Here is a 13180-nt window from a genome sequence, read left to right as displayed (position 1 = left end):
TGTGAATGCATTGGTAATAATAACCCTATAGTATACAGTAATACTTTCATAGTTCTAGGGTATTTAAGTCAAATTCTAATGCAGGGCTATAACCTGTAAATGCTTGATAACACTTTATGCTAACGGTACATGAACCATTTAAGATAACTCAATTCAATTCAAGTCACCACTATCTCAAAAAGTAATGCTTAGTTCATCATGATTTCAACACTTGGTATTTAACAACACACACATATGTATTGGTGTGACCGGTCAGTTTTTTTTGGCCTGACACTTTAACTGCAGACTGACCCATGAAGAAGATCATGCATGAGATACCATTAATCCAAGAGAATTCATGGAATATTGCATGGATGAATTCATAGATTTTCATGCATTCATTCAGGTAATTCATGATAATTCATTTATCATTAATGTTACCAAGTACTTTTATACTGTGATTCTGTGAGGTAAAGTAAATCATTCACTTGTTGTTGATTTATGTGCAAGTGTTTGCACCATAGGTGAAGTGGAATATACAGTAAACAAAATCTCTATGCATTTTATAGTGAATTCAATTGTTGCAAGACATAATTCCTTATGGACACCGTTGGCAATTATACGCAAGTGCATTTATGGTTGCATGAATTAAATGCATATCACAGCACTCTATACTATCTAGGCTATTTGTGAGGTTCAAAATCAAATCATTTAGAGAAATTGCAATCTTTGCGCAATGGTTTCGTTGGGACTGCCGTGCGTAATTTTGGAGAGCTGCAGCGGGCTCTCCCTGAGTAGATGAGGCGCCTCTGTCTGCTTTTTCACGACTGACTGCTGGTGATGTCACCGCTGGGAGTGCATGCGTTCCCGGCAGCGCTGAACCCGCCCTCCCTCTCTCCTCCTCAGCCCTATAAATACTCACAGGCTCAGCTTTCCGCTACTCACTCTCTCAAGCCCTCACACCACGAGACGCTCCCCGCGAAAGAGTGCGCACCTAACAACTCATCCTCAGTGAGTTGGACGGGCCACACTAGGAGCAGAAAGAAACCAGAGACATCCAGCGGAGAAACAAAAGAACCAAGCCAAGATGTCGACCTACGTGCGAACCTACTCTGAGTGCCGCGTCAGCCCGTCTGTCCAAGGCAACAAGTTCGCCACGGCGCACCGCAAGAAAGCCGTGGCCAACATCTTCGAGAGCGTCAACCAGGACGCGGTGATGAGACTCTTCCAGAAGACGGGCGACATGAAGGCGGAGGAGCGGGTGAGGAGCATCTTCTCCTACAGCCTGGACCCGGAGGAGACGTCCCGGGCCCTCATGGCTCTCAAGCAGCGCAAGAAGGACAAGTTCCTGCAGATCGCGGGCATGGTCCGGCAACTGCTCAAGATTCGTTGACCATGGCGCATCCAACCGCGTCTGTTTACCGCCTGTGTCTCAATCTGTCTCTCTCGGCTCGATGTCCGAGCCGAACGTGAAAACCCTTCCCAGTTATGATATGACTGGGTTCCCGCCGTCAGTGCAGCTATCCTCCTGTCGCATTTGGAAAAAGGAGCGTGAAGGTGCGGAGGAGAATGCTTGTACTACTGTATGCAGCCGGCCAGCCCTTTTGAAGGCAACATGCGGCCGGCTGACTCGTCGCCTCATGGACGGAGGTGACAGCGCAGAGTCCTGCCTGGAGCATGCAGGAACAAAAGATGAACTGATTTGGAGTATGTAAGGGCATTTCTGGTCTATCCTGAGACTTGAATTCAATGAAACGCATTCTTGTGGATGCCTGCCTGAACTGTGAAGCAGCAAGCGCCGTGTCCAAGGTGCACATCACCGTGCACAGCAGCTGCAATAAGAGACTTTTATTGTGCCGAAGAACCAAAACCTCTACGAATGCCTCTCCTGAACAACATGCCTTGCCTTCGTGCTTGACTTTGTTATATACTCATTAGTGGCCACTAATGTGTTATCGAACAAAATGTTATAGCAACAATGTTTTGCATAGACTTGTCATTTGTCACCATCCTTTGCAATTTTTTAATAAATTATTTGAATTTATAAAAAAAAAAAAAGCAGATCCCTTGTTTGTCCTTATTACACTACTCATTGACATGGTTTTTTTCTAACGTGTATGGCTTAAAATGCCTTTTATGGTCATCACATCAGGTCATATGAGGTTAATATCCTTATGTTTTTTTAATGTCAGATTAGTTTACATTAGCTGAGGTTAAGGGGTGGGCCTACTATGCTGTATTAAGGGCAATTCAATGCAAACACTATATGAGTGGATTTACACTGGTGTTTACTTGTATCAGAGATTAGTGAGGAGTCAAGTCATGAGGATGGACTGAGAAAAGTCAGGACAAAGCCATGTATTAATAAGGGTGAATTAATAATGCTCTTATTATGGCACATTGATATATCTTGTTTTATATATGAAAAAAATGATACGATTGGACAAAAGATTAAATGACTCATCAATATGATTTCATTCTTAAAATAGGACAAACACATATCAGCCATCTGCTATCAACAGCTGTGACATCTGATTTAATAATAATAATAATAATTATCATAATCATAATTATCATAGATTTCATTTATATGGCACTTTTCAAGAACTCAGTCGTTTGATTTTTTGTCATAAACAGGGAAACCCTTCAGGTTAAACAGCCCAAATCACCATAGCAATGGGAAAGTGACGTTGTTAATCTTGCCTCATGTAACATTACGTTTAGATTGATACATCAACACTGCAATGTTACCAGCCCTTGTGTAGGCCCACTGTTGAGTCATGTAATCTAGTAGTAGATGTTTAAATTATTTCAAAATAGACATACACACTTTCTTTCTGCTTGTATTGTTCACCATGGTGACACAGAGGGTGTTATGGAAAGGATGTGGTTGTTATAACCTTCATCGGGTTTCCCCCCCACACACACTCACAGCGCTGTATGTCTCATCGCTAGACCAGAGTGAACCAGTTTGGGTGCGGGGGAGGGGGGGGGGGGGGGTTCGCTGGCTTGTTGCTTTGTGCTTGGAGTCAACATTATCATCCCCGCTCTTCAGATAAGAGGCTGGTACATACAGTACCATTTCATTCGGATTTATTCACAAAATCATAAATGCCCCCCTCTATCAATGTACCCATCTTACCACAACTAGGCTACACCACAACATTTCACAGTATTTCATCAGGCGGTGTGTGTGTGTGTGTGTACGTAGGCATAGAACTAGGAGACACCCAGATAACAGCAGAGTGGATGATGCCGGGCGGCTAATCTGCCCGTGCTGTGATAGTCCCCCCACTACACACCGGCTCAAACCAGTTCCCTGCATGGGTTGTTGATGCTTTTGCATGACGCCATCTGAACGCAGGCGTTTTCTCGTATGTGCTGAGGAGAGATATGGGGAGGTGTCGGGTATCAGTCACCCTAAGGTGCAGCCAGCCAGGGCTTGCAGGTGAATTAAGTCCAGTCACCTCACCTCATGGACTGTTTGTGTGCAGACATATATTTCACCAGACGGCCAGGTGTCACAATCAAAGTTACAATTCACACAAACATATCAATGTGAAGATGAAATGAAGTCACTGGAATAGTGAGGCTTAGAGAAATTGGAGAGAAAAAGGGTTAGGGTTACTGATTTATTACAGGTTCAACTCATTTTACAACCCCTTATAAACCTTTATATTTTATATTTTATGTTATTTTATTATTATTTTACTTTTGAGAACACCAATTATTCTTATGCTAACATAATATTATAGCTTCCACTGAGAACATGCATGATCATTTATTTTCTTATCTTTTATTCTAAATATGAATCTCCAGCCGAGGTCACAGAGGTCACAGTTCACACCCCTCCCCTTTAATTGACCACTTATCTATCACAGTATGTTAACCATATGCTCTCTATGTTTATTCTTTTATCTCTCAGCTGTCCCCTTTTCCCTTTTATGGTAATCCAATTGTTAAGAAGAAGAGGAAGAAAAAAAAAGCCCAACAACTAAATATTCAAAAGCAATTGTCTTGGCTTGTAGTGTTGAAGTGTTGGCAGCAAGTCCTGGACCCTGGCCCGGTCCTCTTTCCTGCCTTTCATCAGCCTAGGAAACACTTGAGAATGCTTTGATGTCAACAGACAGTGAGGCAGACAGCCTTCAGCTCCAGAGGACAGTAACTAGGGAGGAGGATACAGGGTGGAGGTGTGTTGTGGGGGCAAGGGTACAATTAAACATACATGAGATTACATTAAAAAAAACCTACTGGTCAAATAACTTCTGCATAATTGAAAACTATGAAAATACGAGTAGCAGAGTCATGATGGTTCTCAAATATGTTGTAGCTATAGAATTTTTTTTTTATATATATTTTTTTTCAAAGATATTTTTTGGGCATTTTTATGCTTTATTGATAGTGTAGAGACAGAGTTGAAATGGGGCAGAGAGGGGAGTGACATGCAGACAACGACCGCGGGCTGGAATCGAACCCGGGTCCGCTGCTGGCCGAGGCCCACGGGGGGGACGCCCTACCAACTGAGCTAAGGGCGCCCCCGTTTTTTTATTTTTATTATTTAAATGTTTGTATTTGTTTATTATATATATTGAAAATAATATTCAGATTTAAAAATACTGACATATGCAATGCGTAATACACCTCACTGATGTTAATAATGGTGTTTTTTTTTGGTAATTATTTTTTACTATCAGCTTGATTGGAGTAGTACTTTTGTGTTATTAAAAATGGTCTGTTTATTTGATTTGATTGGTATTTTGCACTTCTTTATGTTGGAATATTGAGGTAGGACTTGACAAGCCCAGGCTTCTTACTATTCCTTTTCAAATGTGTATTATGTTTAGATTTTCTTTAAAAAAAAATTCAATATTGCTGAGAAAATGTAGAACCACACGTACAGTATAACCAAATGTAGAAGCACACAGCTACAGAAGGATCTACTTCATATCATTCTGCCTGTACAAAGAGAAGCCATAACAGCCTATATAAGCAAGATCCGGCCTGCCCCTTTACAGGTTAAATATTAGTCTTTTGTTATAAATGCAGCCAGTGGGGGGTTGGATAGAGAGAGATATGAGAAGAGGGAGGGAGGCGAAAACAGAGGCGCTAGATAGTGATTACAGAGCAGGGAGTGGCATCAAGTCGATTCCAGCGCAGACCGGTTCAAACCAAGGTCTGTGATGAGGAACTAAGCATGAGCTGTACACAGCCTGGGGGATTAGTCAGCGTTCAAGCCAGGGAGCTACAGTCAGAAAATTAACAGCCTTCCACATATAAACTGCTGTCTCTTTTTGATCAAATGTTGCAGACTTCAACGCTTGGCAGGTCTCACATTAACAAACGGCTCCTCTTCATTCTATATTTAGCTTGTTTTATTATTAACAGCCATTGGATCGCTCCTGAAAAAGGCATCAGAGAGCCAGTAACTACAATGATTATAATCCCATTTATCATACTTTGCAAAAAGAAAAATACTTTTCTTCACACTGCTTATTTTAGGAATATCTATTCTATTTTAAATAAACAAAGGGGGGAGCTTGCCAGCAACCACCCACCACTAGCTGCTCTAATATCTTTATAATGGTGATACCTCACTTACCATTAATTGTCTATAATGTATTAATACAACGTTTAATAGGTCCAAGTTGATCGTCAATATAAGAATACAGTGTCATGAGATAACATCTGAGATAGTGGTTTAGACCCAAAACAGCCTTTGTACTCTACTCTACATCTACTTTTCGTTAGCCTAATAGCATAATTGCCAAAGTCATATTTTAAGGGTTATAGAGTAGGGTAAAGTAGATGAAGAGTAGATGTAGAATAGAGTAGATGTAGAGTAAAAGTAGAGTCGAGTAAATATGATTTAGGCAATTATGCTTTGAAGCTAACAATATGTCAGTCTTGTCAAAAATGGTAACCAACTTACTGATATTGCTATGTTATCGTACGGTGTGCTGGATTAAGATGAGCCTTCTAATGCTTGAGCCAGTCAACACATTGAGGTGTGAACCTGTCATGAATGACTGTCGACTTTGCACCCTTCCAACTTTTAAGCACCCCCTCTCCATAACTCTGGACCGTCAAAGTTGTCTCCTTTGGTGTGGAGTGTGTGTCCATTCTGTCAGAAGCAGCTGGTGGACTGGACACAGGTCAAGAGGTTATCTGGTGATGTAAGATCCGCACAGGAAGAGTGTCTGAGGAGAAGACGAATAACGCAGGAAAAGAATGACTGTTGGAGAGCTTCCCTTTGGACCGCCGGCCTGTCTGACTCACAGCTTCTCCCTCCACATGTGTGTGTGTGTGTAGTAGTAGCATCATCATCAGCGTCACCCGGATTAGCCCACCATGGCAATACAAAAGAGAAACAGTCTAGAAAAATGAAAGACATTCCTTGGCATCAAAGAAAGATTCCCTGGAATGTGGCACATTATGCAGCTTTGGAGATTGTCTGTCATTGTCATGTGCTTGGGAAAACTGAACAACATGAGGGCCCTCTTTGTGTTACGTTTTCTTGTTTGAGTTGGTGTATTGTGCATGCAGCGCTCTGGTACGCAGTTCTCTCAAAAAAAACCTCACATTAATACCGCTGTATACAATGCGTCAGCGCTGACCCCTGTCACCTGGATGACACCCACAGAGGGACCATTCACCAACTATGACGCCCTCAGCCGCATCCCAAGCAAAAAACAACATTAGAAACATCATGGCAGCCGATGAAAAAGGGTCAAACAATGCAGTTTGCGCACAGCGACACTTCCTGTGACTGTCATTGCTTGTTGATTTGACATACACGAGATGCCGATGGTGCCTTCAGGGGCAGTGGATAGAGAGCACTGTGACCATGTATGGTAGAACAGCTGTTGTTCCAAGGAAAAGGAAAGAGTGTCCATCCATCTGTTGTGTTTGCAGGATTACATTCTTTCCCCTGAAAACAGGTTAGGTTCTCCCCCAGCTCAGTTTGTGCTGCATGCTGTTGAGTTTGTTAGAGATCAACCAACTTAGTAGTCAGTCTGCCCCAGGGCAGCTGTGGCTACTATGGTAGTTTACCACCACCGGTATGACTGTGTGTGAATGAATGGAACCTGGAACCCTGTAAGCGCTTTGAGTCACATAGAAATAAAGCGCTATATAAATCCAATCCATTATTATTATTATCTTAGTAACACTTTACAATGAGGGTACATTCATTAACTGTTAGCTATTGTTTAGGTAATACTTAATATGCAGGAACCAAGCATTAACTAAGCATTAATAACTGTTTAATTAATGTTTTATTAGAATTAACTAAGAATTAACTCAAAGTTATGATTAGTAAATGCTTAACTAAGCATTAGTTAACGAAGCCTAGTTCATGCTTAACCAAACATAAATTAACCGTTATTAACTAAAGATTAACAGTTTGTTTATGCTTCTTAATAAACATTGACTATGCATTAACTAACCATTAATAGCATAAAGTAATCATTAACTATAAGTTAATTAATGTACCTTTATCGTAAAGTGTTACCACAAACTTTAAAGCTATCTGAAAGGCAATCTATTGTAACTGACCCATCTTATTAGTGTTCACATTAAGAAAGTTGTACCACAGACCCACTTTGTGAAGGAAAAGCATATGGCCCTCTTCAGAACTTTGATGATGCACATCCCCGAAAGTGCAATGTGTGAGTGACAAATCAAGGCTTTAGTCTGGCAGTATACATGTACTCTAACTAAAGTGCATCTGGTATATTCAAAGTGCTGTCAAGCAATCCACAGGCACTGTTTGTTCAACGGCCAGATGGAGCTTGGGAGTCAAGGTGAGAGCAAACTATACAAAACAAAAAGACAACACATGCTAAAACCAGTTTAATAGTGTGGAAGCAAACCAAAAATATAAATTAAATAAAGGGGTTAGACAATGGGAGCTTTGAGCTACATGCTAATGTCTGTGGCTGGGGGTGCATATTGTCATTGACATGCAGTATGTTCGTGTGCCAAACGTATGTGCTGAGCAAGTGTGCAGTGAGTTATCACAGCTTTGTCATTGACGCCATGCCAGCGTCCACACACTGCAGCCAATGACATGCCTAGCTAGCCAACCACAAGATTTACCAATGCAAACAAGTCACATTAAAGGTGGAGTCAGCGATTCTGGAGAACATTTGTTGTCAAAATCAGTGAATAACTCCTCATGATCAACTGCCTGTCCGTACTGTGTGTGCACTGAAAACAATCTGGTGTTAATACACAGCCGAGGCTATGTTGACTGGTATGTAAACAAAGAATGGGGGCCCACCGTAGCTAGCAACATGACCGTTTACAGAGCCTACGCTTTGTAATAACAACTGATTTTTTTCAGCGCACACACAGTACAGACAGGTAGCTGGTAGCAGCTTGTGAGGAGATATTCCCAGATTTTGACAAATATTAGTTTTTACAGCACGCATTCTCCAGAATAGCTGACTCCTCCTTTATTCATTGTTTTGAGTAGAGCGTATAGAGCCAATCCAACACTAAAAGGTCATACATACACAACACCCTTTCAGAGAATACCTTTCTCTCCTGCATTGAGATCTAGCCTTGTCCGGTACTAATACTTGACCACCTTGGAGAGATCTAGCCTTGTGTAAGCAGACAGTGAGTATAACCCCAAGGGCTGCCTCTTATGAAGTCTTCTGACCTGTGGTAAACTCTGTCTTTTGTTAACTTTGTATCTCTGGCAGGACAGTCTGTTCTTTGAGTTTGTGAGATGAGTCCCTGGAGTTACCAGCAAAGTCAGATCCAGGGCTTGGTTCAGGATGAGGGGGGAACTCTATTGTTTCGTATTTGTCTGTATCAGTGTGTGTTTGCATATTGTGTCAGTGTGTGTGTGTGTGTGTGTGTATTTCAGGGCAGCTCTGGAGAAAGCCATTTCCTGTGTGGCGCTGGACGGTTCCTTGTGGGGCTGGGCGGCCGGCGGCGCTGCAGACTTGCTGTCTGGCTCCAGTTCCAGCTACAAGGCCTTCCCATTGTTCTGGGGCCCTCACTCCCTTTGTCCTGTGTCCAGCCTGCCAGCCCCGCTCCTACACCTCCACCCTCTCCTCTCGTGTCTCTCTTTACCCCCGCAGGTGTGCAGCTGATCCATGGCCCCGAGAGAAGGAGGAAGTGCAAGGCCTCTAGGCTATACGAACAATAGACCTTTCAGCAACTATTTATATATCAATTCTTTGGTTTATCTGTATGTTTAACGGCTTATTTTTAGGTGAGTTGACATCAGTTTTGTGCAATTTCTGAATCCCCCTAATGGTAAAAAACCCCTGTGTCAGCATAGAGATATGTTAAGACTGTTGATGGCCAATCTAAGCCGTGGGATTCCCTTCCCATTTTAAGCAGTCCATTCCATTTTTAAAAAGGTGGAGTCAGCGATTCTGGAGAAGGCTTGTCGTCAGAATCACTTTTTTCTGTGGTAAAATCTGTGAATATCTCCTTAAATCGCTACGTCCTGTCAATACTGTGTGCACGATGAAAAACAATCCATCATTAATACACGACCTAAGCTCTGTAAACTGCTGTGTAAATAAAGGGTATGGAAATAAAGGATGCCCACCTTAAAACAACACACCAGTTTACAGAGCCTAGGCTGTGTATTAACACCGGATTCATTTTTCACCGCACACACAGTACGGACAGGTCGTGGATCATGAGGAAATATTCACTGATTTTCACAATAAGTGATTTAGACAAAAAAGCGTTCTCCAGAATTGCTGACTCCTTATTTAGACTGAGCTTTTAGGAGTCCTCTTGATTATGTAACATGGTTCAATGTTCAGCGTTATCTATCTGGACTAGTTTCGCTGTGATTGTACATTCGACTGATTAGTATTTGCTCTAGAAATCACTGCATCACCATATTTTCTAGTGTCTCCATCTCATGACGGATTGTCAGGAACCTGCTTGTCAGTCTCAGCGGTTAGCTAGCTGACAAGCAGGGAAAAACCATTGGCTAGACTGCCAATAGGCAACAGGAAGCGCAATGTATGACGTAACCAATGGATGGTTGTTACAGTCCAAAGGGTCGACACTATCTCTGCTGGTCAAGTGCAATCTGTCCATGATAACATCCTTATGAGCGTCCGGAGAGCGCTTGGAGATACTGTATGAACCCTAGTGCTGTAATACAGATCAAAGTGCTCTGCTGCTAAAATGTCTCAGACAGATAGTGTGTAATAACAGGGCAGTGAGGTCGTGCCCCAGGTGCAGTGCAGTTCCTTGAAAATTCAAGGTTGTGTCAGACCGAATGGACTCTGGACTGTTTATCGTTTATCAGTGTGTGCGTTTACAACTCATAGAACAACAGTCAACTGCAAACCCCAGCCAGTCAGATATATCAGACTTGAAGGTGCACTATGCAACTTTGGGTGTGTCAGAGAAGTAAACATTTTCTAAGGTATAGTTGAAGTTTGAAGTTAGAAAGCCTCCTGAAAAGTGACAGTTTCACTGTTGTTGTTGTTTACAGCAGCAGGGCCCACAGTTTTGTTCACACACATATTCTAGTCTAACGTTTGTTTCCAGGTGCCTCAAAATAATGATCATGAAACAGTAAGAATTACATGTACTACAAATATGTTTAAACTAAGTGCAAGCTCTGCAAATGTAAACAGACCCCCCTCCCCTGAAACTGTGTAGTGCACCTTTAACGTTTTTCCAGGATCAGTTGGTAGGGACCTTTTGTTGACGTTAACCTAGACAATTGTAATGAGTTGTGGAACCTAACAACCCCCCCCCCCCCCTCTTATAAATGCACATTTATAAGCTAAGCTAAATTGTTGGTCCTTTTCTTTTCACACTGAAAGTTCACTGTGATGGGCCATGAAGGGGGAGAGACGGAGACCCAACATATTGTGAAAGAAGAAATCTCTCAAGGGAAATGAAGTGAAGTGTATCCGAATGAATGCAAGCTTATCAAAACTATGCAGCAAGCAGAGGAGGAAAACAACATGAGCGCTATCACACTATCATATGCCACTCAGCCACTCTCACACAACACGTCCATGTGTGCTCCATCTAGAGTACACACAGACATGTAAGAGTGGTTCATTGTCACAAGACCACATACTGCTGTATGGGTGTTAAAGGGTTTGTTATGCACCAAAGGATCTAGTGTCTTCAAGAAAAGTGCTTTACAGGCAAAAACTGCGTTTAACTGCTCAGAAGAGACACATTTGAAGGCAGGGTGAAAAAAAACAGACTTTTTTATTGTCTCGTTAATGATATGTCACTTTGTGGTTCACACACAAAGTGACATGTCTGTGTGAAAAATGAAAAGCTGAGAAATCCTGCTCACCATATCACCTCTACCCACCTGACACAGTCGCTGTATGCCATGTATAGATCTTTACTTAAAAGAAAACATATGTATTTCTTCATTAGGGTTACAGTACGTGTAAATCAAGATTCAAGATTCAAGATTTTTATTAGTGTCCCAAGAGGGCAATTTGGTTTACAGCGAGGAGAGGCGACAACACATAACAGTACAAAACAGTGACGGACACAAACATCACAACATGTACGCAGGCCTGGGCACTAAAGTGCAAAGTGCAAGAATCAGGGAAAAACCAACACAACAAAGTCAGTTCCTTTCCCTCCATAGCTTAAGACGGGCCACGCTGGGGATAGAGTCTTGCTGTACGGCAAAACTCGCCCGAGATATGACCAGAGAATTCGGGCTCTTAGTAAAGAGTGTTCCCGCTCTGAGAAGGCAGTCCAGGGCAACTTTCTCCTACTGTTATCCAAGCTCCGACAGTTAGACACAGGTCATACCGTCATAAAATAAAATAAATAGAATCATAAAATTAAAATTAAATAAAATCATAAAATAAAATAAATCAAACATAAAATCCTAGAATAGTAACATCATAAAGTGCCAAGATAAAGTGCTATGTGGTCAACAGCAAACAATCAATAGCAGCAAAATAAAGTGCAGAGTGCCGTTAGCAGCAATGCCCACAACAGCAACAATATCAACAGTACAGTAGCATAAACACCATCAACAATATAAAAAATCAAAAACCCAATCAACAATAGCAGCATTTATCTGCTGCTGGCAGCATTGGTTGCTCGAATCGAGGCAGGGGCAAAGGAAAACTTGTATCTGTTTTTGGTGGTCATAGGGACACACAGGCGACGGCCAGATGGCAACACCCTATATTCAGAATAAAGAGGGTGGGCACTGTCTTGTCGTATGGACCTAGATTTTTTGAGCAACTGTTTGCAATAGAAAGGATCAAGGCCTTCTAACTGGATACCAGTGATTTTCGCAGCAGTTTTTACTATTCTCCCAAGAGAATTGTTGTCCTTGGTAGTGAGGTTACTATACCAGCAGATGACAGAGAAGGAGATGACAGAATTAATGTAAGCGCTGTAAAACAATTTCAACAGGCTTTTGTCAACATTGAATCTAGCCAATTTTCTAAGACAGTAGAGGCGTTGCTGGCCTTTATTGCACAGCATTTCAGTGTTTGCATTACATTTCAAGTTATTATCAATGATAGTGCCCAGATATTTATAACTGGACACGATTTCCACAGGCTGGCCACAGATGGCAGTGTTCTCGGTGGGATGGGGGCCACGTCTGAAATCTATACAGAGCTCTTTAGTTTTTGAGATGTTAAGCTCAAGGAACGCATCATTGCAGCAGGTCAGGAAGTCCTCTACAACCTGGCCATGCACAGTCTCATCGTTGTTGAGTAGGCTGACAATGACCGAGTCATCCGCGTATTTGATGATGAAACGGTTGTCGTGGTTACTGCGACAGTCATCAGTGTATAAAGTAAACAAAAGAGCAGAGAGAACACAGCCCTGTGGCGAACCAGTGGAGGTGGACAGAAGGCTAGACACTGTGTGCTTCAGATGTAAGTCACTTTGGATAAACCGCTGCTAAATGACATGTAATGTAATGTAAAGAATGATGAAATATGGATTCGACATCTGCAATGCTGCAAGAACACTTTAGTTGTTCTCGTTTTAACAGCTGTTTTTTTTTTACCCAGAACACACTGTATTAGGATTTCAAATAAGAACACTTTCAAAATAAAGTAATGCTGCACAAAATGACTCTAAACTTTAAAGTATGAAATGATGTAGCATGTACTAAACATATTCATGAAAGCTAATTTCTTAAATAGATACATGCATGCTTTAGCTGTTGTCTGGACCAGTGCAATGTGCTTTATACACA

The 13180-nt window shown here is 41.8% G+C and overlaps 1 protein-coding gene across 1 annotated transcript; it reads left to right on the top strand.

Moving 5' to 3' along the window:
* Positions 1-935: 935 nt before the first annotated feature.
* Positions 936-2019, top strand: tcima (transcriptional and immune response regulator a). Its single transcript, XM_080046496.1, has one exon. It carries the CDS (start codon positions 1067-1069, stop codon positions 1370-1372), a length of 306 nt encoding a protein of 101 aa, XP_079902622.1. The 5' UTR covers positions 936-1066; the 3' UTR covers positions 1373-2019.
* Positions 2020-13180: the final 11161 nt, after the last annotated feature.

Source organism: Ammodytes marinus, assembly GCF_949987685.1.
Source record: "Ammodytes marinus genome assembly, chromosome: 2".
Classification (NCBI taxonomy): domain Eukaryota; kingdom Metazoa; phylum Chordata; class Actinopteri; order Uranoscopiformes; family Ammodytidae; genus Ammodytes; species Ammodytes marinus.
This window is presented reverse-complemented; position numbering and strand designations above follow the sequence as displayed.

Excerpts from the sequence above, each read along its gene's own strand:
- tcima (XM_080046496.1), top strand. The coding sequence starts at position 1,067 with ATGTCGACCTACGTGCGAACCTACTCTGAGTGCCGCGTCAGCCCGTCT.